The following is a 26,283-nucleotide window of genomic DNA, read 5'->3' on the forward strand; positions in this document are numbered from 1 at the left end:
ACCAATCATAAGACACATTCACAAATCACCTAAATAATAGTATCTACACTAGACAGTCTATTATATCATGACACTCAGCATATGACACATCAAAACTCAATTTACGATGGAAATACACTTTATTTAGAATACTTTTTTTAAAGTAATCAAGTGATGAAAGTGGAAAACCACTTTTTTACACGTTCTTTATAAAAATAAAGATACTGTCAACGTAATACCTTATTTTATAGAACTTATTTATCATCAAATTATACTTAATGGGTATAAAATTGTCAAGATAACAATACAATCCGGCACACGTTGGATTGTGATATGATCCTATTTCCAGCTGCTGTGCAGAGTTATTGATATTTAAATCTGACAAAAACAACATTTCTATAGTTAGCTCTAATAAAAATAAGATAAGAATAAATAATTGTTCCTGTTTACAGTTTATCAAAGTGTGATAAAGAGAACACATATCAAGAATAAAGGGAATAGTTTAAAATGGCCGAAATCGAGGTTTAAAAGGGAAGAATATAAAACACCTCTAAGTTTCGCAACGTTAACGTGACATCATATGGGATAAGCACATCAATGACACAACATGCTAAATACACATTCTGTTTATGCTCGGTGATCATTGATTATGGTAGTGGCTTATTTAATTTTACGTTTGTTTGTAAAACTATCATAAAAATGTTTAAATGCATAAAATAGGTGGTGACAATGTCTTTTAACCTGATATTCAAGTTACACCCACTTTTTCCAATGTAACATTTATAATAACTTGAACATTCTACATCACATATCTCACAATAACTTCGTTTATTCTTTTTTTGTCAAACTAAAAAATATACAATTCAATCTATTTACATCTAGACGATCATATGTTTATTCATATGTTTGTAAAATGTTATGAGATGATTTCTATTTACTAAATCAAAAAGATGTTTGAACCATAGAAAGCATTTAAAAAGGTTTTTTTTTTCTGCAAGAACTCTAAAACAGGGAGATTCATATCCAAAAATGAAAATTATTCAGAAAAAACAACAAACCTTTTCCACCATCTATGCATCGATAAACATGATGAAAATTTAAACTACACACATATCATAAAGTAACAAACCAGACTTCTTCATCTAAATAACTTATGGAAATAAGCGAGTGTTTGCAATACCACTGGTGATACGAGGTTCCCAACGCCGGTACTCGAGCATCTCTAATCATGTGATTTGAGCATTTAGAAATTCAACTGTTCTTCCCAGTGTGTTCTCGTGGGAAAATGTTTTTCACATCAAACGAATATACAGATTTACCGCTGCTCCACTGGGTCGCATGTATTTTACAGGTATATAAACCAGAAATCTAAAGTAAAATATATTTTAACTCAATATTTAAAGACCCATAGCTGAAACGGCAGGTTTTAGAGAATATCCATCCTCGTGTACTTTTAGCAGTGTATAAATATGAAGTATTAAGAGTAATATGATGTTTAATAAAAAATGACAAATAGGTTTTTTTGTAAATTTTAGTTTTTTAACTCTAACCTAAGTGAATTAACTTTCATTTCTCTTGATATAGCAGGATTATTTGAAAAAAGGTTATAATGGGTTGTACGGAAAGTAAGATATCCATTTTGAATAATACAGTTATAAAGGTTTCTGTTAAAACAGAGAACTTACCTACTGCACTCTTTTTTACAGATGTACCTTCCCGACCGGTTACACTTACTTAGAGTCCAGTAGAGGTCGCTGACGTTATCCAAAGTTCGCCACTGGATCGCCAAACACCCAGCAGTTGATTTGGTTTGGAGAATCTCATTAACTTTTGTTAGCTCTATACATACACAGGAGAAAACAAAGGCGAGCTTTAATTGTTTTACTTCTTTATATTTATTTGATAACTCTGAGAAAAACTGTACCTTTCATTTTCGGAATGAAGACCTGAGGCTATGTTGTTTTTTTCTTGTGCATGATGAATGAATAAAAACACAAATTACACACTGAAGGAAAAAGTTACAAGCCTGTGTTATGTATATGTAGAGAGAAAGTTACAAAGACGGGAAGAAAGGATAAATGTTCATTCGCAGTGGACGAGAACAATATTACCGAAGGCCAATCCACACCAGACGCGAACTGGAAATGTTCTAGAAAATTGTAAGTAAGCACATGACCTTGCTCATGCATTCCCATTTGACACACTAGAAATGTGCTATTCCATTAATGATATACTGATTTAATACTCCACAGATACAAGAGTTGCATTTTCCTTCCATGAGAAGTTACTTTGAAACCAACGTAAGTAAATACAGTCAACATGAGATTTCATTCTTAGTACTTAACTTACATTTGAATACCTTAGCAACAATCAAACAAAAAGTTATTAGAAGCTTTACAGCACCAGTACTTTATAGTACTAAATTTTATATTGTCAAAGTCCTACCAAAATTTGTCAGTCGTATGACATCATTACCAGAGTAAAGTTCTTACATTCAAAACCTAATTTCCATTTTTGAGTCTATTTTAAATAATAAAAATATGCGTAATCCAGTCAAGACACACAGTAGTCTACAGTGCACCTAAATTAACCTTTAGAAGGCACTGTTTGTTATTAACAGGAGTAATAGTTCAGCAATTTTACACATACTGTAGCTCACACTGTGGTAATTCAAACTAGTCTACTGTATTTTGTGGATATGCTCTGCTGGATTCTTATGTCACATACCAAATTTTATGCCAATACATTAAATATAAAAAACTCAAATTTTTATTGAATTTATTCCTATTTTTCTTCTCATTGAAAGTACGGACACTTTATTTTATAGTAAAACATACTTTACTTTCATGGATTTGTTTTCAAATTTGCTGAACTAATAGATCTTTATAACCTACAATTAGGTGTCAAGTATGGTTTAAGTATGAGCCGCATGTGCAAAGTTATTCAACAGAAACTGCTAATTTTGATGCCTATGCAATTTGTCACGTGAGGTAGCGGTGTGAAATATTTTACTCCAACTTCACATACAGAAAAGGTACATCATTTTTAGTTGTTTATTTTTGTAATTCCATTAAAAGACGGCTTATTTAAAGCAGCAAAACTATAAGATGAAAGAATGTATTGGTTAGGCCAACCAAAGTATATTAGCAGTTTCTAGCTCTAGTTTTCAAAAGAATCATAGGAGTGGACGGTTATTATTGATTATGCATTGCCATTTTTGCAGTAAAAATTTGTTAACTTTTTATAAAATTATCCTAATTAAAGAGCGTTTAGCAACTATTGTAAATAATGATGTTTGAAACAGCTATACTGACTGTATGCGGGTGATGACAAAAAACTAATAATTAGATTCCATGACGTTACTATGAAGAAAGTTATGAATATTTGTTCTATAGTTCTTATCAATGCTCTAAGTGTAGCTACAAGTTTGACTGACAGTTATTACTTAGGTCCGGCATGGCCAGGTGGTTAAGGCATTCGACTCGTAATCTGAGGGTCGCGGGTTCGCATCCCCGTCACTTCAAACATGCTCGCCCTTTCAGCCGTGGGCGCTTTATAATATGACGGTCAATCCCACTATTCGTTTGTAAAAGAATAGCCCAAAAGTTGGCATTGGGTGGCGATGACTAGCTGCCTTCCCTCTAACCTTACACTGCTAAATTAGGGATGTTTAGCGCAGATAGCCCTCGTGTAGCTCTGCGCGAAATTCAAAAACAAAGAAAAAAATTTACTTTATTCCTTTATGCCGCACGCTTAATCCTTTACTGGTCCCACGTATTGCTTTCACATCTTAGGTGTTTTTGTTTAACTACTTGAGACTACTTATATCATTACAAAATTTAATAGGCATATATTATCAAGGGAAAACACGCAACTCAATTTTCATTAAATTAAGCACAGAAAAACATAGTTTTAAAAACACATACTTATTAACTTACTACATTTCCAACTGCATTACTGTAATCGTAGGTTTGACCTTTATAACACTTTGTACACCTTTTGTCCTGTCAACAGGAATAACCAAAATAAAACTTCATTTGTTAACAGTATTTTAGGTAAATAATAAATATTTTTAAAATGCTTAAGTTTTAAATACACAGTTGCTAGGCGTTATAGTTTATCTAGGACGAGACTCCAATTTATTATGTTACGTATTACAATTTCAAATAGCCTGACACTGAGTTAACTTGTAATTTGAATTTAGAAGTTAACTAAATGTAGAGATGTATCACTTTTTACGTTTATCAACAAGATTGATACACAAAATTCTCTTTCTTAACACAAATATATTTTGATATACAAACAATAATACAAGTCATAATAATGGTTCTTACAAATAGTTATTTCAAATAATGATTTATATACAAAAGTTTTACAAATTTACAAACGGTATTGAATATTCTATCTGGTTTGGAACCAAATATTTTATCGACAGCTCACAACGAGTGAATTAGTTTTGAGTTGATATCGGTACTGTTCACTTAACGGGTAGCTAGCTTCTTGATTACAAGTGATTTTTCACCGCTAAAGTTATACAGCGTCTTCATAGAAAAACTAACGTCCAAAGTTATTCTGCTGAAGTTAAACGGTTTGTAATATTCGAAATCCACAAGCGTTCCCCGCCAAATATCTGTGACTTCCCAATTCATATGCATTTATTACAGTTATAGCTTATGAAGTTTATAGTATACTAACTGTAGCAAACCAACAGCGTCGGATTATAAATGTTAAGACGAGATTCTAGAAATTTCAATTGGCACAACAATACACGGGTGCTTTCGTAAAACATATGTTGTTGATACTTAAACTCGAAAATCTTTTATAAATTTAAGGAATAGGCAGGAATTTCGCAATACACATTTAACAGTATAAGTTACATGCATTTCTAATTATATATTTAACTAAAACAAACATCGATATTAAAATAAATATATAATTATAAATCTGTTATACAGTATATTTTCAAAAGGAATTTTGTTATATATTTTAATACAATATTCATGTGGCTCAATAACGAAATGACGTATGATAAGAAGTATTTATGATTTTAACGCTCTCATACTTGCTCTTAAACCGAAGCAATCTTACATGCCCAATGCCGGTTCCTGAGGGAGAGTGAAAGTGTGTTCTGGATAGTTTGAGAGTGACAGAAATAGCCGGGTGGTCTCTGATACTCCGAGAGTTAGGTATGGAATACAACTGAATAACTAATGTTATATATATATATATGTATACTCATACATACATTTTTAGTTTTTAAACTGTTGGAATTTAGCATCAATTTTAGGTGCTGAAGCTTTAACAGTACTATACCCATCTTTTTCAGAATTGTGCATCTTGTGAACAGCCTATGTCACACACTATTTAAAACTGTTGTTATATTTGAAGTGCTTAAAGTACTACGTATTGCTAGTGTTAGGCTTCTAGTAGCTAATTAGGCCATCACTTAGGGTCGTCATAGTGATTGTCTGAACAAAACATATTGACTTCTGTGGTTTAATTCTTCCAGGAATTTTTGAGGGATAAGCACTAAGTCAATGTAAAACAACAACAACAACACATTGTTCAGAGACACAATTTTTAGCCAAGTGCATAATAAAATCTATTTTTATTGAAAGAAGGAAATTTACGCTCAGAAGAAATGTTAAGTTATTATTACTTCGTGAAATTTTAAAATTAAGATAATAATATATACTTCGCACATTAGTGATCATTTTGAAACAGATAATGATAACAGTTAGAGGTCGTTTATGGTAGTAATTGTTCTTAAAATATGACTCATCCATATCTATAGGTTTTAAATTTTCACTTTATTTGTGTTTGTACGATACTACTAAAGTTATATGGTTTGTTTATTGTTAAACAAAACTAAATACGGGAATATTTCTACTTTGCCAACTGTAGGTATAGAAACTCTAGATTTAGAGTTATAAGTCCTCAAACATCCCACTCAGCTGCAATAGAACCAAATTTATACGGAAGTGTTTTAATAATAGTGACAAGACAGCAACCTTACACGAAGTCAATTTATAACATGCTTATGGTTTCTGTAGAACACGCAGAAATCTCAGATACGTTCGATCCTTAAAGAGTTGAAGAAATGCGTGAATTACCGAACGACTACTGATAAAATAGTATTTTGTCACTGATGATTGTATCTGAGCAAGTATTTCATCAATGAAAATTTTATCTCAGCAAACCTATGCTGTAAACCTATAGAATTTTAAAATAAATGCGGAAATAAATTTCACTGGTCCATTTAATTTTGGATTTAAAATTTAAAATATTTATACATGCGCAAATATATAAAAGTAAATTGTTCTTTATACCCTTGTGTAGTGTTTGACTGGCTCATCATTGATATAAATAATACTTTCGCTTTTGTCTGTCCGGAACTTTTTGAGATGTTGTTAAATATTTGGAGTGAGGAATTCAAACCATTTTGATTAATGTATTTGACTACGTCCAACATTTGATGCATTAATCTACTCCAATAGTGCCTACTAGAATTTCAATTTGAGGGTAGGCCCTGTATACGCGCGCCCCACGATTCTTACTGCTGGCACACAAAAATATAGCCAATAAAAAGGAAAACAAAAGTCTCACAGGTTAATTTACTCTAATCCTGTCTAAATGAATTTCAAGTGCAGCGGTTATTGAAGATTTCCTCTTGTTTTCAAATAGACAAGTGTTTATTGACCTAACACAATGTCTGCCAGAAAGCGTAGCTTAATGACGTGCTTGAAAATGATAGAATAACGAAAATTCAAGCGAAAGGCATGAGACCTATTGCAAATGTTTTGCGGTTCTCGGCTAGTCTTATAATGAAAGCATTGAAATTATTCAACACTTCAAAGCTTTCGAAGAACAATTCTCTTTTGGAGAAGAAAAAAAAGGCCTTTGCTTCCTTTAAAGTAGAGATCTCTCGTCAAAAATTCTTGAATTATTGTATACTGTTTTGGGATGTTTATAAATAATGCGTTATCTTATATAAAAGGGCTTAGGGTAATTATAATCAGAATATTTTGTAAAGAAACAAAATACAAGAAATAATTCATGATGGCGAGGAATCCACTTGAATATATACATATATAGTAGAGACAGCTGATAGAGGTATAAAAAATTTTATTTAAAAACACGAAACAAGAAACAACGCTTTAACCTTCTTAGGTTACAATCAGGTTAATAATATATACTTTGGAATTCTATCTACCCAGAGTTATAAAACATACCCAAATACTTTCTCATCATTTACTTTCATTTAATTGGTCAGTTTGACTACAATTCTTTAAAACGTTATATTTATTAAAAAACAAAGGAAAAAGTATTATCAATATTTTTTTTTCTTTCTCTCACCTGATTGGCCGATCTTCTTTTCATCAATCCAGTTCCAGTCCGTAGTTCCTTCCTCTTTAGTTCCGCCTATCCAGTATAGCACACCCGACGTAAAAGCTTCCGTTGAAAGAATAAGAGAATTCACGAACAGCTTTTCCTCTGTAGAACTGAAGGAGGCTAGCCTAGCCCCAGACTCTACACAGATCTGTCGAGCAGTAGCCCAAGTTACTTTTGGATACAAGGCTACAAAGTAGCATTGAGTGTTGAAAAGGTGAAATATTTCGCTATCACATTGTTCTGCCGAAGACACGTTGTCTGGAAAAGAAAACTTATACTTAGCTCAGAGATGCCAACCATACGATCTGAGCATTACGACTTGTTGCAACTCCCAAATTATTATATATTATATAGGCCTATACAATAAAGTGATAAACTGGTCCCCCCAGGGCTTGAAAGGGGTGAAAAGAAAATTTCTAGTGAGATACAAATAAATTTTGATAATAAATAAAAGACATAGTCCTAATGGCTACTTGCGATAATCATGTTTGTGCTTGAAATAATAAAAAATATTTGTATCTCCGACGTCTACGAATAGTTTGAGTGCGGTGCTTCTCCATACTGGGTACATGAAGGAATCCATAGTTACGTCATCAGTGCTTGTCAGACAATCAGCGCTTGCGAAGATGGGTATTTCTCGTTTTCTAAACAGCATAGAAACACCAATGCGATCGTTCACAAGATGAAAAAAAAAAAGAGGCTTCGTTCACCAGATTGTCTTGTTTCTGGCAAATCTAAAAGGACTAAAACTGTGTATCAAAAATTTAGGAAAGAGTATAGTACAAAATATCCGGTCATTCCATCAAAAGTCAGTGACAGTCATGCGTTTTGTACAGTTTGTCATATCGATTTTTCTGTGGCGCATGGCGGGATAAACGATTGTACATATAAAATCGGCATCTCACCAACAAAAGGCTAAGGCGAAGAAAAAAACGATGCATATAACGACATTTATGAGTAAGAATTGAGAATATGAAAAATAATTTCAAAAGAATTTTTTAAAAATTTATTTATTAAATACACAAAACACAGTCATAAATGAGCAATCAATAGCAGTAATAAATAATAATAGTTATAATAATAATAATATAATAAACAGCTTAGAGACATTGGTCAGGTCTAGTAGCCGCAAATGATAAAGGGCTCTGTCTACAATCATTACGCTCAGTCATTTGAAATACTTGGCATCTCTGTTAGCCTATATATAGGTTTTAACACAGACATACAAGAAAATGCATCTGAAGCGTCGCAAAGAACAACTTGGTAAAGGCTGCTGGACGGGAGAGCAAAATAAGACAAAAAAAATCAAAGTACAGTATTACATGATAAATTGTGACAAGTGTTGAATTGTTTAAAAACTGTTCTGTTTTCTATTTATAAACTAAATGAATGTAAGTGCAGTTAACACTCGTGACATGACTGTTGTACTTTGGTTATTTACATCAGAAATACCCAAACTGGAGACCACTGGAGAGTGTTGTGGCAAATACACAAAATACTGTTAAGGTACTCGGTTTGGACCTAGTTAGGATGTTAAAGATTCCGGGGGGGAAGCTATGTTCTGAGAACGTTTGAAAACTTCTTGATGACGAGAAACCCACTTGAAATAAAAATGTATTTCAGAACGACTGGTATGGGCATTGACACTTTTATTATCAGCAGAGAACAACGTTTCAATCTTCCTAGGTCATCTTCAGGAAGGTCGTAACGTTGTTCTCTGCTTATTAACAAAAGTGTAAATACCCATACCAGCCGTTCTGAGATACGTTTAAAAGCCTTTGACCTTTAGTGTTGCCATCTTGTAAATGAACTAAACAGAAAATACCTCAAACTCATTACAAGTACTATTCTGTTTTCCATCAACTCAAGCCAGTTCATAAAGGAACTACCTTCATTGTTCAACAAATGGTTATTGGCATTAGACACTAAACACGTTTAGTACCTTCTTATTCATACAACAGATCTGCTTGAAATGTTACACTATTAAGATTTAACTTTCGGATTAATCAAGATCATTTTACTGGTTAGAACAAACATTTTATTCCAGAGCTTTTGGATTAGCACGGCATAGCCAGGTGGTTAAAGCACTCGAGTCGTAATCCGAGGTTCGCGGGTTTGAATCCCCAGCACACCAAACGTGCTCGCTCTTTCAGGTGTGGGGAGGTTATAATGTGACATTCAATCCCACTATTCATTGGTAAAAGAGTAGCCCAAGAGTCGGCGGTAAGTGGTGATGGCTAACTGTCTTCCCTCTAGTCTTACACTGCTAAATTAGGGACGGCTAGCGCAGATAGCCCTCATGTAGCTTTGCGCGGAATTCAAACCAAACCTTTTGGATTACTCAATTCATCTTCAGTGATTTTCTGTGAAGACAATAAAGTCTTTATATTTTACATAATCAAAATATAAGTACATTAATAAAAAAGACAAAATAACTTTGTCAATTGAGCAAAGTTACAATATTAAACTAATGTTTGCTCGCGCGCGCGCGCGTACAAAACATGGTTTGTTTCTTTGTAGAATTTTGTGTAAAACTACACGAGGGCGATCTGCGCTAGCCGTTTATAATTTAGCAGCTAGACATCGTTACTAACCACCAACGCTTGCGCTACTCTTTTATCAACGAATGATGTGATAGACCATCACATTATAACGCTCTTACGGCTGAAAGAGAGAGTATGCTTGGTGTGACGGGGTACAGAACACGGAATATAAAGACAGTAACACGTGGCATATTTAACGGTAAATAATGAAAAGTTAAATAAATTAAAAACTCATAACTGAAAGTGTTATTCATAGTTTCTCTAACAGTTTCAAGTCTACATTCAAATTAAAACACGTTTCCTATGAATACAAGTTATTATCAATATTGTTAGCTTAGTATTTTGACCAAACTAAACTTCCTACGCTGATCGACTTCTAAAAGATATTGTTGAGATTACAACATATGATATTGCCAACAGCGAGGGTACCCAAATGATGAATCAATGTATTATGATTATTTTAAGTTTTTGTTTTACGATTTTTTGTATACATCTAGTTAGAACAATACGTTCAATTATCTATATTAATTATTGAGTACATTTGCAATTCTGACCTTTTTATTGCTTTGAAGAAACTTTAATGATATTTTATCTTTATTCAAAGCCATTCTTTAGTCAGAGGTTGAGTATATTTTATCTTTATTCATAACCATTCTTTAGTCAGATGTTGAGTATTGAAACGATTTTGAAGCCAAACCTCATCTTTACGACAGTCATGTCGCCACGTTTAGTCATGTTCTATTTGGTGACCCTGCTTTTTGACTATATATTTACAGCGTAGTTTCTATTGCAAAGAGATCCGTTGTGCTCAAAGCACACCGTTCGTCCCTGCTGGCTTTCCATTACCGTTTAGTATACGAAGACGACAGTTTCCCAGCGCCAGTATCAACATTTCTATCGACTTCACCGGTATGAAACCAAAACAGAAAGCACGAAAAATTATTTTATTCTCAAGTTGCTTTAGGTATATGATGGTTTTACGGATATGTTGTGGAAGTAACTTGTGTACTCGTCATTTGCGAAGTTTCTCCACAATGAGATCATTATTATTTTGTGTAATGTTACATATGACACGTGCACAGCGTATACCACTTACCTGTGTTAATAGAATTTCACCTGTTACAAGGAGTCACATTTTATTTATTACCATGGCTAAGCTACGATGGTTCTGATTTTATAACTTGATCCATATTCTGTTGTTACCCAATACCATCAAGTACAAGAGATATTCTCATTTTGTAAATTATAAATCCTCCTTATAAACACATCTTTAGGATCAGAGTTTGCAAATATTTCGTGTCAGAAATGGTTGCTACATATTATTCCAAAAAGTGGTAAGTTTTCAGTGGCGTCACACAATCTACCGCCAAACAATGTCAAGAGGTAGTAGAGATAGATGTCATTCCAATACAACTTCATGTTGGCTATGGTTGTCACGTGACTTATTGATTTGTATATTCAAAATCGTTTCAACCCTCTGTATTCATATTAATCAAGAACTATATAAATACTAAAATTTGAAATTGTTTTCAAATTGTTTTCAGGTAATTCAAGATGAGAGTGTGATTATAATTACTTTTCTACGATTAACAGAGTTGAAAGTCTGTGTTGTTTATAGTAGAGTTTATCGATAGATTTTTTTAATATACAGGGTGGCCCGTAAGTCCCTACCCATCCATATATCTTATGTATCCAGTGTATCTGTGTGCTGTCCCTCATTCTCGCTGCATAATATTATGCGACATGTTCTGTGAGACATTTTCCTCAACATAGCAGGGGTTATTGTTCCAAATGCTGAGGTAACAGCTGCCTTCAACTCATCATCATCATAATTGAATATGACATAATAACATATGGATGGGTAGGAATTTACGAGCCACACTGTAAACGTAAAAAAAATTCATACTTAATGATGGGGATTTATAACTAAACGTGATGTGTGTCAAGAAAACACAACCAAGAATCGAACCTGGGTTTTATGCTGGTGATGAGTGGTACTATGTTTAGCTCCTTTCACATTCAATTAATATTTTGCAGAAAAATGATTGTGAGCAAACATGTATCATAGCAAAACAGATATTAAAGGCAGTTGGAAATGCAACCTTTGAAACATGTTTTTTGTTCCATCGTTCCATCTAAATTCTAAAGTAATAATTGCATTAAACGTAAGCAGGTACTTCTGTGATTTATATTCCGAAACAAACATTGTTTAAGTCTGTTCTGCAAAAGTTATTTAATTTTTAAGTAGTGAGTAACTTAGGCGATTTTATTTGTTTGTTGCTACAGGAGGGTTGTATTTGTATTTAGCCGTACTGAAGTTAGAAGGCAACTAGTCAACACTATCCATTGCCAATTCTTTGGCTAGCCTTTATCAATGAAATGTAGGATTGACCACACATTATAACGTCCCCAAGATTGAAAGTATAAGCTTATTCGTTGACGAATGCGATCACCTGACCCATAATTTGTGAGTCGAGCGTTTTAACCACTAGGGCCTAGGCAATGCTGGGTATTAAAGCGATAAAATATAGAATACATATATTTAGTTTTGAGAAATGGCATACCTTTAGAAAATCATTTCCTGCATAAATCACGTTACGAAAAAGTTGTTTCATAGCTCATCAAATCTTTAAATAAAACTTTGTCCACGAATCTCTGTAATATCTCAAGCATATTGCGATGAAGTTTTGCTACAATATTTTCTTCAAACAGAAAGTCATATGACGTAGAATCAGATATGTCGGTTCTAAAGGATTTTCACCTGATTCAGTGTCCTCGGCTCTCATTATTATTTTCTTTACAAATTCTATTGACATTACGTAAAGAAGGCGCTAAAAACGCTCTTGAAAAAAAATCACAAACGAAACACCAGTACCTTTTGGGGTGACTAAGAAACTGCCTTTCAACATGAAGTTTGAGGGAGATATATGTAGTCGTATATTAATTCAGAAAATCTGTTACTTTTCATAAGAATGTTAAACAAAGGATTAATTGGTTTATAAAACTTTTCATGATTCAAAATAACTCGGTAAAAATATCGAGCAGATGTTTATTTGTTATGTTTCAACATTTCCGACTTTAATTCTAGAAAATCATAAAACTCATTATATGTAAAGATTTCATATCACTATGGAATAACACTATATTGTGATATTTTATGAAAGGATGAGAAATAATGCTAATCTATTTCTAAAATTCCAAACAAGAACGAGTAACTGTATGAAAACCTCACCATTCCAAAGGTGAACCTTCGCTCGGAAACCCCTATATGCGCGAGAGAAGTCAGACACAAACTTCAGTTTGATTTCATTGGTGGTACTCAAGTGACGTAGATGCTTGAGTTTCGATGCGTAGTCTCCACAGTATTTCTTCACTTTGGCGGTATTATCGCCATCCCGAAGTTCTAAGTAGTCGAATGTGCAGCTATAAAGACGTATTTATAAGATTTAGCGATAAATCCTTTCAAAAGTTGGTGTATTTAAATTTATATGACCTGACTCAATAAATCTGAATGATTCATTATTTATTTATCAAAACATCTGAATCGTTACGTTTGTTTTTCCATTAGTTATTGTAGCTCTAAAGGTATTCACCACCAAGAAATCTTACAGTTATTGATGTAATTAATAATAAATTGTTTTACTTGAGAGACCTCAGTTGTACTTAAATTAATGAAGTATGATACTTACCACGAGCAAAAAAGTAAGATAAATAGTAAAACATGCTGTTTATCACTACTAACATTTATTAGGATAAATGTATATTATAAATTTACACTTGGTAGCAAGAAAGAACATCAGGTTTAATTGTTGTAGTTCTAATCGATTAAGTTGTTTTTTAACTTGTATGAATAACAAAGTCTGCTAGACAACCAAAGCTCCAGCAGTGTTTCTTCAGCTTGCATTATTCAAAACCAAAAAGCTCAGGAACACGTTGTTAAGGGCAGATGTTTAATGTAAGAAAGCATTGAAATTCACAAATAACAAAATGACAGATCACAGCACAGGAACAGTAGGACTAATTATGAAAGAATTAGAAATATTCAGTACAGGTTTATAATAATAAAAAATGTGAATAGTTTGGCTCATAGCATCAACTCGTGGCAGACTCAATTACAATAAAAAAGTGTTCCGAGTGCAAAAGACTTTCAAAAGTCTCTTAACTCTTTCACTACCATGGGCGCGGGTTCGAATCCCCGTCACACCAAATATGCTCGCCCTTTCAGCCGTAGAGGCGTTATAATGTGACGGTCAATCCCATTATTCGTTGGTAAAAGAGTAGTTCAAGAGTTGGCATTTGGTGGTGATGACTAGCTGCCTTCCCTCTAGTCTTGCACTGCTAAATTAGGGACGGCTAGCGCAGATAGCCCTCGAGTAGCTTTGCGCAAAATTCAAAACAAAACATACTACCATAGGGTTTTCCACTCCAGAGCACCGTCACGGGCTTGTATATGGGACTTGATATATAATTTTTGTTTTAACATTGTAAAATGTAATATTAAGTAACTGTTCCGATAAATAGTAGGCAATAAAATAAATAATCTTATAAGTAATTAAAAAGAGTAAATGTTACACATTAGTTTACAACCGTTAGAAATAAATGCATAAGTGCAACTCAAAACTTCTTGTAGTCTAAGAGCAAAATAATCTGTAAAATGTTTTAGGCAATTGTCTGTAAAACGTTTATGCTGTGATAAGTAATAACCAAGGTGTAAATAATTACACAACACCACGTGTTTCTGTATGTATCTACTAATCCGTATTCCATAAGTAACCCAGGTGTCTCTCCCATGAAATATTAATTGTCAATAAACAAATATCTTCAAGCTGTAGCATAAAGTCGTTGAGGATTATCCTTTATTTCTTGCAATAAAACTAATGACCTTTACTTACAGAAGGATTCAGATAAAGTCAGAGAACTTAGGTTTAAAACTTATACGAAACTCTTGTTTGTCTGAAATCTCGTAAAGGACATCAACATGTACTTTTATTTATAATGTACATAAACAGAAGTTTTAATCTCTAGTCAATAATCGAACATGTCATTTGCCAAAATTTGAAACAGCAGTAATAAAATAAAATACTGTGATGAAAGTATCAAATACCTTATATCGTACTGCATACAACTCTGATTTCTATATTTCGTTTGATTAGTAAGAACGGTCAGTCACGTGTGGTTCAACATACAATTTCTGTTTTTATGACGTTCAGCTCAATAGAGTATATAAACTGTCACGTTGGACTTGAATAGAGTATATAAACTGTCACGTTGGACTTGAATAGAGTATAAACTGTCACGTTGGATTTTAATAGAGTATAAACTGTCACATTGAATTTGAATAGAGTATAAACTGTCACATTGAATTTGAATAGAGTATAAACTGTTACATTGAATTTGAATAGAGTATAAACTGTCACATTATAGTTGAATGGAGTATAAGCTGTCAAGTTAGATTTGAATGGAATATAAACTGTCACGCATGTGAAGAATTACTACAACAAAGAATGAGCAGAACTTTCACAAAACCTAGGTAGAGCAGTGTATACATGGATGGTCCCAGAAACTCAGAAACATTTATTAGCGTGTGAGTGTGTGATACGGCATACTCTGTTGTGTAAGTTCTTAAGTCTCGAGAAGCGCCTATTACAAAATGTAGTATGTGTGGAAGCTACACTCTGTGCTGTAACCTGTATATTTGACTTGTCACTTTCCAACCCAATACATGGCGACACAACACAATATTATTAATGCTTTTCGTACTTAATATTTTTTAAAGAATTTTGTCAAAAATGTATAAGATTTTTTTCACGGAAGGTTATATCTTAGTACGTTTACTATTTACAATAAAATCGTTATCTTTGCCATAGCAATTAATAGATTACAAGGTCAAACAATTGAAAACCAATGTTTTTGTGTGGTTCAATCTACAAGACTTTATCAGGAATATGTTTAAAAAATAATATACAAATATATATAAGTTAAATTCTAATCAAAGAACACTTACAGAAGATGGAGAAATATATATAAAAAAATGTTTTCATGAAATCCAAGTAAAATGGATAAACAGTTTTCATATATATCTTATTACTATCACATTATATTCACTTATGAAAACTAATCACAATTTGCTTTAATATGTGGGGCATTCACTTCGTATAATATTTGTAACAGTTAGTGTATAAATAACAACAATTGTAGATATTGCAAATTGAGAGAGTAGATGTTAAAAGTATATAGACTTACCTATATATACAAAATTATGCTGAAAACAGCAAGTTAAGATTTGGGCAAAAGGTTTAAGATTTATGTTCAACAAAGTATATTATTTTAAAAAAATGTTAAGTGTCCAGATATTAAAATTGATAAAGACAACAATTCAGTAATGAACTTAAGAGAACATCTGCAATTACACTAATGCTTGTTTGTTTGTTTGTTTTGAATTTCGCGCAAAGCTACATGGGGACTATCTGCTCTAGCTGTCCCTAATTTAGCAGCGCAAGACTATAGGGAAGGCAGCTAGTCATCACCCTCCACAGCCAACTCTTGGACTACTCTTTTACCAACGAATAGTGGAATTGACCGTCACCTTATAACGCTCCCACAGCTAAAAAAGCGAGCATGTTTGGTGCAAAGGGATTCGAACCCGCGACCTTCAGATTACGAGTCGAACGCCTTAACCCACATGGCCATACCGGGCCTTACATTAATGCAATTGTTTCATTAAACAAAAATAATACGATAAAAAATATAATATCATCTAATGATAAAAATCCAACAAATGACGAAACGTATATTTTGCTAAAATATTTCTTTGAGATGTTTATTATTTTTTTTGTTTTGAATTAAGCACAAAGCTACTCAATGGGCTACCTGTGCTCTACCCACCACGTGGATCGAAACCCGATTTTTAGGTTTGTAAGTCCGCAGACATACCGCTGAACCACTGGGGGGCATATTTCTTAATAAACATAATTTTGTTATTTATAAATAATTTTATTACACTGAATGAACAATTATGTTTATTTTATTAGAATATAAAGATTAAAATACAAAATTACTATAATTAAAAAGGAGATCACAGTTAAAAATACTTGTTACTTAGCACCAAAAATATCTAATAATTTCCTTTCAATGATAAAAAGAAAAATATGTTAATTGAATTTTAGGTATTAAGAAGATAAATTTTGATTAACTGTAGGAATATAAAATACTGTATAAAGTAATAAAATTAATTATTGTTATTTCAATTTAAATGTGATAAAATAAAGTAATTAATAATTAACGTTATTAACCCATTAATGTAAATGTTCTACGGGTTGATTATAATTTGTTTTAATTGTGTTTATAACCTAATTTTACTCTATTAGTATCATTAATAGCATTTTGCAAAGAAATAAAAAATATGTATCTTCACTAAAATGAAACACTTTTGCCCCACCTTACATATATATGCAAATATTATGAAATTTGATTTTATGGGAAAGGACGTGAAAAAAAGATAAGTAAACGGAGGAATATACTCGAAAAAATAAAAATGCGGCCACAAAATAAATATTAGAGCTTGATTAAAATGCTAATTTCCCAGAAACTTCTAAATCAATTATTGTTCCCTGGTTGTTTTGAATAGAGTGTATTTTGACAAGAGTTGGCTCAACATCAGTGTTTAGCTACAGACCCCAAATTTTCCTGCTTAAAAGTTATAATTATCAGTGTATCAAATGAAATTAATTTCTATTATGATAAATAGTTTCAAGATATAATAATCTTAAATATAATTATTCTGTGAAATTATTGCTGGGTAAAGTCAAGATTAGCCTTTAATCATTCTAATTGTTATTGATTGAAAGCTCTTAATGTTTAAACTTTATCTAGGATATTATATTTATAATATGCATTAAAAATAAAAGATAACAATTTGTTACAAAACAAAAAGTTGAGAGCCTGACCTTTCATGTTCTTCCAAGAGAAAATCTGTAAAATCCAAGTTGATTTTTTTCACCGCTAGAGCACGAATATTGTAGTAGCATTCTACCAGTTTCGTATATGGTTCGGGATAACCGGGACTGGTGATGACATCACGGGGGTGGCTGGTTTGTAGGAAAATGGTTCTGTTGCAGTCTGTCCGTTCTGACGTTTCAATATGAACTTTTATACAAAGAAAACATACACTGTAATATTATTATTTCCTATGTACAACTTTTAATTTGCTGCCAGAGCTGCTAGATTCGCCGTAGATGTTTTACCATTATGTAATTTGTGTTAGTATTTCAACAACTATTCTAATTTTCATTTTTAAAACTACCAAAAGTCTTTTCGTAACTTCATGCAGAGTTAGATTGTATTCATAATTGTGGAACAATAGTGGTACTGGCATGACGTCGACTCTGTTGAAAATCGGCCAATAAGATGTAACTACCGTGTTTCTCCGAAAATAAGACAGGGCTTATATTAATTTTCACTCCAAAATATGACACTAGGGCTTATTTTCGGGGGATGTCTTATTTTGATATATTAAAAAAATGTAGTTACAAAGTAAAACTATTAAACTAACCATTTAAAATAAACTATTATTAAACTATTAAACTAACTTATTAATACTTAAACAAACTAATTAACTAACTATTAAACTAATTAATAAATTAATTTTTTTTATTAATTAATTAATTAATTAAACAAAATGCAGAAACAAAGCAACTTAATCATTTCGTCTATTGGTGATGCTTTTCTTAGTTAGCAAAGAATTCTTTCATCTTATGATTTGTGTCAAAAATATTAGTGTCAACAGATATGGTGACAATTAGAGAAGGGAAACTACTTATTCCGAAGCAATGTCCACAGGGATGCCCACAGCCCTACGTGAGTATTATAGATAGGAATATTTCCAAAGAAGAGTACACCATCAAGTACCTAATACCAGGATTAAAACGACCATATTCAAAAAGACTCCTGAAGCAGAAACCACACCAAAAAAGCAGGAAATGAATGAAAGTCCAACAAAACATCCCTATGCTATGACGTAAAAAGAGCCCCTGAAACTCTCTCTACATGAAAGACTACTCATTATTCTCACCTCTCTCTATATGAAAGACTACTCATTATTCTCACCTCTCTATATATGAGAGACTACTCATTATTCTCACTTCTCTCTATATGAGAGACTACTCATTATTCTCACCTCTCTATATATGAGAGACTACTCATTATTCTCACCTCTCTCTATATGAGAGACTACTCATTATTCTCACCTCTCTCTATATGAAAGACTACTCATTATTCTCACTTCTCTCTATATGAGAGACTACTCATTATTCTCACCTCTCTCTATATGAAAGACTACTCATTATTCTCACTTCTCTCTATATGAGAGACTACTCATTATTTTCACCTCTCTATATGAGAGACTACTCATTATTCTCACTCTCTCTCTATATGAGAGACTACTCATTATTCTCACCTCTCTCTATATGAGAGACTACTCATTATTCTCACCTCTCTATATATGAGAGACTACTCATTATTCTCACTCTCTCTATATGAGACTACTCATTATTCTCACCTCTCTCTATATATGAGAGACTACTCATTATTCTCTCTCTCTATATGAGAGACTACTCATTATTCTCACCTCTCTCTATATGAGAGACTACTCATTATTCTCACTCTCTCTATATGAGAGACTACTCATTATTCTCACTCTCTCTATATGAGAGACTACTCATTATTCTCACTCTCTCTATATGAGAGACTACTCATTATTCTCACTCTCTCTATATGAGAGACTACTCATTATTCTCACCTCTCTCTATATGAGAGACTACTCATTATTCTCACCTCTCTATATGAGAGACTACTCATTATTCTCACTCTCTCTATATGACTACTCATTATTCTCACCTCTCTATATATGAAGAGACTACTCATTATTCTCACTCTCTCTATATGAGAGACTACTCATTATTCTCACCTCTCTCTATATGAGAGACTACTCATTATTCTCACCTCTCTATATGAGAGACTACTCATTATTCTCACCTCTCTCTATATGAGAGACTACTCATTATTCTCACTCTCTCTATATGAGAGACTACTCATTATTCTCACTCTCTCTATATATGAGAGACTACTCATTATTCTCACCTCTCTCTATATGAGAGACTACTCATTATTCTCATTCTCCTCTCTCTATATATGAGAGACTACTCATTATTCTCACCTCTCTCTATATGAGAGACTACTCATTATTCTCACTCTCTCTCTATATGAGAGACTACTCATTATTCTCACTCTCTCTATATGAGAGACTACTCATTATTCTCACCTCTCTATATGAGAGACTACTCATTATTCTCACCTCTCTATATATGAGAGACTCTCTCTCACTCTCTCTATATGAGAGACTACTCATTATTCTCACTCTCTCTATATGAGAGACTACTCATTATTCTCACTCTCTCTATATGAGAGACTACTCATTATTCTCACCTCTCTCTATATGAGAGACTACTCATTATTCTCACCTCTCTCTATATGAGAGACTACTCATTATTCTCACTCTCTCTATATGAGAGACTACTCATTATTCTCACTCTCTCTATATGAGAGACTACTCATTATTCTCACTCTCTATATGATGAGAGACTACTCATTATTCTCACCTCTCTCTATGATGAGAGACTACTCATTATTCTCACCTCTCTCTATATGAGAGACTACTCATTATTCTCACTCTCTCTATATGAGAGACTACTCATTATTCTCACTCTCTCTATATGAGAGACTACTCATTATTCTCACCTCTCTCTATATGAGAGACTACTCATTATTCTCACTCATTATTCTCTCTCTATATGAGAGACTACTCATTATTCTCACTCTCTCTATATGAGAGACTACTCATTATTCTCACTCTCTATATATGAGAGACTACTCATTATTCTCACTCTCTCTCTATATGATGAGAGACTACTCATTATTCTCACTCTCTCTATATGAGAGACTACTCATTATTCTCACTCTCTCTCTATGAGAGACTCATTATTCTCACCTCTCTCTATATGAGAGACTACTCATTATTCTCACTCTCTCTATATGAGAGACTACTCATTATTCTCACTCTCTCTATATGAGAGACTACTCATTATTCTCACCTCTCTCTATATGAGAGACTACTCATTATTCTCACCTCTCTCTATATGAGAGACTACTCATTATTCTCACCTCTCTCTATATGAGAGACTACTCATTATTCTCACTCTCTCTATATGAGAGACTACTCATTATTCTCACTCTCTCTATATGAGAGACTACTCATTATTCTCACCTCTCTCTATATGAGAGACTACTCATTATTCTCACTCTCTCTATATGAGAGACTACTCATTATTCTCACCTCTCTCTATATGAGAGACTACTCATTATTCTCACCTCTCTCTATATGAGAGACTACTCATTATTCTCACTCTCTCTATATGAGAGACTACTCATTATTCTCACCTCTCTCTATATGAGAGAGACTCATTATTCTCACTTCTCTCTATATGAGAGACTACTCATTATTCTCACCTCTCTCTATATGAGAGACTACTCATTATTCTCACTCTCTCTATATGAGAGACTACTCATTATTCTCACCTCTCTATATGAGAGACTACTCATTATTCTCACCTCTCTCTATATGAGAGACTACTCATTATTCTCACTCTCTCTATATGAGAGACTACTCATTATTCTCACTCTCTCTATATGAGAGACTACTCATTATTCTCTCTCTCTATATGAGAGACTACTCATTATTCTCACTCTCTCTATATGAGAGACTACTCATTATTCTCACTCTCTCTATATGAGAGACTACTCATTATTCTCACTCTCTCTATATGAGAGACTACTCATTATTCTCATTCTCTCTCTCTATATGAGAGACTACTCATTATTCTCACTCTCTCTCTCATTCCTCTTTCTCACCTCTCTCTATATGAGAGACTACTCATTATTCTCACCTCTCTATATGAGAGACTACTCATTATTCTCACCTCTCTATATGAGAGACTACTCATTATTCTCACCTCTCTCTATATGAGAGACTACTCATTATTCTCACTCTCTCTATATGAGAGAGAGACTACTCATTATTCTCACCTCTCTCTCTATATGAGAGACTACTCATTATTCTCACTCTCTCTATATGAGAGACTACTCATTATTCTCACTCTCTCTATATGAGAGACTACTCATTATTCTCACCTCTCTCTATATGAGAGACTACTCATTATTCTCACTCTCTCTATATGAGAGACTACTCATTATTCTCACCTCTCTCTATATGAGAGACTACTCATTATTCTCACCTCTCTATATGAGAGACTACTCATTATTCTCACTCTCTCTATATGAGAGACTACTCATTATTCTCACCTCTCTATATGAGAGACTACTCATTATTCTCACCTCTCTATATGAGAGACTACTCATTATTCTCACTCTCTCTATATGAGAGACTACTCATTATTCTCTTCTCTCTATATGAGAGACTACTCATTATTCTCACTCTCTCTATATGAGAGACTACTCATTATTCTCACTCTCTATATGAGAGAAAGACTACTCATTATTCTCACCTCTCTATATGAGAGACTACTCATTATTCTCACTCTCTCTCTCTATATGAGAGACTACTCATTATTCTCACCTCTCTCTATATGAGAGACTACTCATTATTCTCACCTCTCTCTATATGAGAGACTACTCATTATTCTCACCTCTCTCTATATGAGAGACTACTCATTATTCTCACCTCTCTATATGAGAGACTACTCATTATTCTCACCTCTCTATATGAGAGACTACTCATTATTCTCACTCTCTCTATATGAGAGACTACTCATTATTCTCACCTCTCTCTATATGAGAGACTACTCATTATTCTCACCTCTCTCTCTATATGAGAGACTACTCATTATTCTCACCTCTCTCTATATGAGAGACTACTCATTATTCTCACTCTCTCTATATATGAGAGACTACTCATTATTCTCACTCTCTCTATATGAGAGACTACTCATTATTCTCACCTCTCTCTATATGAGAGACTACTCATTATTCTCACCTCTCTCTATATGAGAGACTACTCATTATTCTCACTCTCTCTATATGAGAGACTACTCATTATTCTCACTCTCTCTATATGAGAGACTACTCATTATTCACCTCTCTATACATTATTCTCTCTCTATATGAGAGACTACTCATTATTCTCACCTCTCTATATGAGAGACTACTCATTATTCTCACTCTCTCTATATGAGAGACTACTCATTATTCTCACTCTCTCTATATGAGAGACTACTCATTATTCTCACTTCTCTCTATATGAGAGACTACTCATTATTCTCACTCTCTCTATATGAGAGACTACTCATTATTCTCACCTCTCTATATGAGAGACTACTCATTATTCTCACCTCTCTATATGAGAGACTACTCATTATTCTCACCTCTCTATATGAGAGACTACTCATTATTCTCACCTCTCTCTATATGAGAGAGACTATTCTCACATTATTCTCTCTCTATATGAGAGACTACTCATTATTCTCACCTCTCTATATGAGAGAGACTACTCATTATTCTCACTCTCTCTATATGAGAGACTACTCATTATTCTCACTCTCTCTCTATATGAGAGACTACTCATTATTCTCACCTCTCTATATGAGAGACTACTCATTATTCTCACTCTCTCTATATGAGAGACTACTACTCATTATTCTACTCATTATTCTCTCTCTCTATATGAGAGACTACTCATTATTCTCACTCTCTCTCTATATGAGAGACTACTCATTATTCTCACCTCTCTCTATATGAGAGACTACTCATTATTCTCACTACTCTCTACCTCTCTCTATATGAGAGACTACTCATTATTCTCACTCTCTCTATATGAGAGACTACTCATTATTCTCACCTCTCTCTATATGAGAGACTACTCATTATTCTCACCTCTCTATATGAGAGACTACTCATTATTCTCACTCTCTCTATATGAGAGACTACTCATTATTCTCACTATATGAGAGACTACTCTCTCTATATGAGACTACTCATTATTCTCACTCTCTCTATATGAGAGACTACTCATTATTCTCACTCTCTCTATATGAGAGACTACTCATTATTCTCACTCTCTCTCTATATGAGAGACTACTCATTATTCTCACCTCTCTCTATATGAGAGACTACTCATTATTCTCACCTCTCTCTATATGAGAGACTACTCATTACTACTCATTATTCTCACTCTCTCTACTATTCTCACCTCTCTATATGAGAGACTACTCATTATTCTCACCTCTCTATATGAGAGACTACTCATTATTCTCACCTCTCTATATGAGAGACTACTCATTATTCTCACCTCTCTATATGAGAGACTACTCATTATTCTCACTCTCTCTATATGAGAGACTACTCATTATTCTCTCCTCTCTATATATGAGAGACTACTCATTATTCTCACCTCTCTCTATATGAGAGACTACTCATTATTCTCACCTCTCTATATGAAGAGACTACTCATTATTCTCACCTCTCTCTATATGAAAGACTACTACTCATTATTCTCCTCTCTCTATATGAGAGACTACTCATTATTCTCACCTCTCTATATATGAGAGACTACTCATTATTCTCACCTCTCTATATGAGAGACTACTCATTATTCTCACTCTCTCTATATGAAGACTACTCATTATTCTCACTCTCTCTATATGAGAGACTACTCATTATTCTCACTCTCTCTATATGAGAGACTACTCATTATTCTCACCTCTCTATATGAGAGACTACTCATTATTCTCACCTCTCTATATATGAGAGACTACTCATTATTCTCACCTCTCTATATGAGAGACTACTCATTATTCTCACCTCTCTATATATGAGAGAGACTACTCATTATTCTCATTCTCACTCTCTCTATATGAGAGACTACTCATTATTCTCTACTCATTATTCTCTCTCTATATGAGAGACTACTCATTATTCTCACCTCTCTCTATATTAGAGACTACTCATTATTCTCACCTCTCTCTATATGAGAGACTACTCATTATTCTCACCTCTCTCTATATGAAAGACTACTCATTATTCTCACCTCTCTCTATATGAAAGACTACTCATTATTCTCACCTCTCTATATGAGAGACTACTCATTATTCTCACCTCTCTCTATATGAGAGACTACTCATTATTCTCACTCTCTCTATATGAAAGACTACTCATTATTCTCACCTCTCTATATGAGAGACTACTCATTATTCTCACCTCTCTCTATATGAGAGACTGCTCATTATTCTCACCTCTCTCTATATGAGAGACTACTCATTATTCTCACCTCTCTATATATAAAAGACTACTCATTATTCTCACCTCTCTCTTTTTTTATCTTCCACCTTTTCACACCAGATTCTCAATTTTATCAATAATTTCCTCGTTGCGTGAAGAGCGAACCCTGCCCTTGATCTCCTTGAAAGTTTATATTGTCACACAGTTCCTTCTTTCTTTTCTGTTTTTAGCATGTTATCAAAACTTTTATATCTATGTCCTGTCTTTCATTTTCAACTCAAAATTTGACTCTATCCCTAAACGAAGCTTTATAATAATCAGCTGTTCTGGACAGTGTTCGTTAATCCATACAATATCCTACACGTTTCTTAAATCACCAATGTATTATCGAAAAAGAGGAAAAGAAGATAAATACACACAATATTAGCTAACGAGAAAAGTGACTTACGTATGCTGTGTGAAGATAGTTTTGAAACACAGTGTTTCATGGCCAAAGTGTTTTTCTGAATAAAATTTATGATCGTCAGTGTAACTCTGGCGATATTTTGTTCTTACAAAACAAGTAGGTCTTTATATACGTTAAAGATTTTTCTTTTTCTTCAGAGGTTTCTTCTGGTCTAATTATTTTAAATATATGGCTTCACTTATAATCAACCTGTGCTACCAAACCCGAACATAAATCGTAAAAATTAACAAGAAATGTAACATTATGAAACTAATTAATGACTTACCTTCTTGTTTAGGTCTTTGGCATATAAATAGATTTTGTACTGAACAATCTCTGTCGTTCCAATAAAAATGTTCAGTTTCTCCTTCTCCTTTAGTCGGGTACCTATAACGATCTCTCATTTCAACACAGTCCTGATTAGATAAACCATCATCGCTAGGCTGAGAATTATAATAATTATAATTGGTCCAACCCGGAAACCAGTCTGAAAAGTAATATTTTTCTACAGTAAGTAAAAACAAGCAAACATTGTACGCTACATATTTTGCTTAGAGTAACACCAGTTCAAGTACAGTA

General features: G+C 33.3%; 1 protein-coding gene across 1 annotated transcript in view; it reads right to left on the reverse strand.

Annotated features, from left to right (window-relative positions):
• Positions 1–209: 209 nt before the first annotated feature.
• Positions 210–26,283, reverse strand: part of LOC143258163 (adhesion G-protein coupled receptor G6-like) — a 35,864-nt gene continuing 9,790 nt past the window's right edge. The window contains exons 3-8 of the mRNA XM_076517173.1: positions 25,991–26,191; positions 17,861–18,059; positions 13,147–13,337; positions 7,336–7,629; positions 1,665–1,818; positions 210–1,347 (exon numbers count right to left, since the gene is read on the reverse strand). Of these exons, the coding sequence (XP_076373288.1) occupies positions 1,272–1,347; positions 1,665–1,818; positions 7,336–7,629; positions 13,147–13,337; positions 17,861–18,059; positions 25,991–26,108 (1,032 nt within the window). The 5' untranslated portion in view covers positions 26,109–26,191 and the 3' untranslated portion in view covers positions 210–1,271. The remainder of the gene's footprint in view (positions 1,348–1,664; positions 1,819–7,335; positions 7,630–13,146; positions 13,338–17,860; positions 18,060–25,990; positions 26,192–26,283) is intronic.

Source organism: Tachypleus tridentatus, chromosome 7 (assembly GCF_004210375.1).
Source record: "Tachypleus tridentatus isolate NWPU-2018 chromosome 7, ASM421037v1, whole genome shotgun sequence".
NCBI lineage: Eukaryota > Metazoa > Arthropoda > Merostomata > Xiphosura > Limulidae > Tachypleus > Tachypleus tridentatus.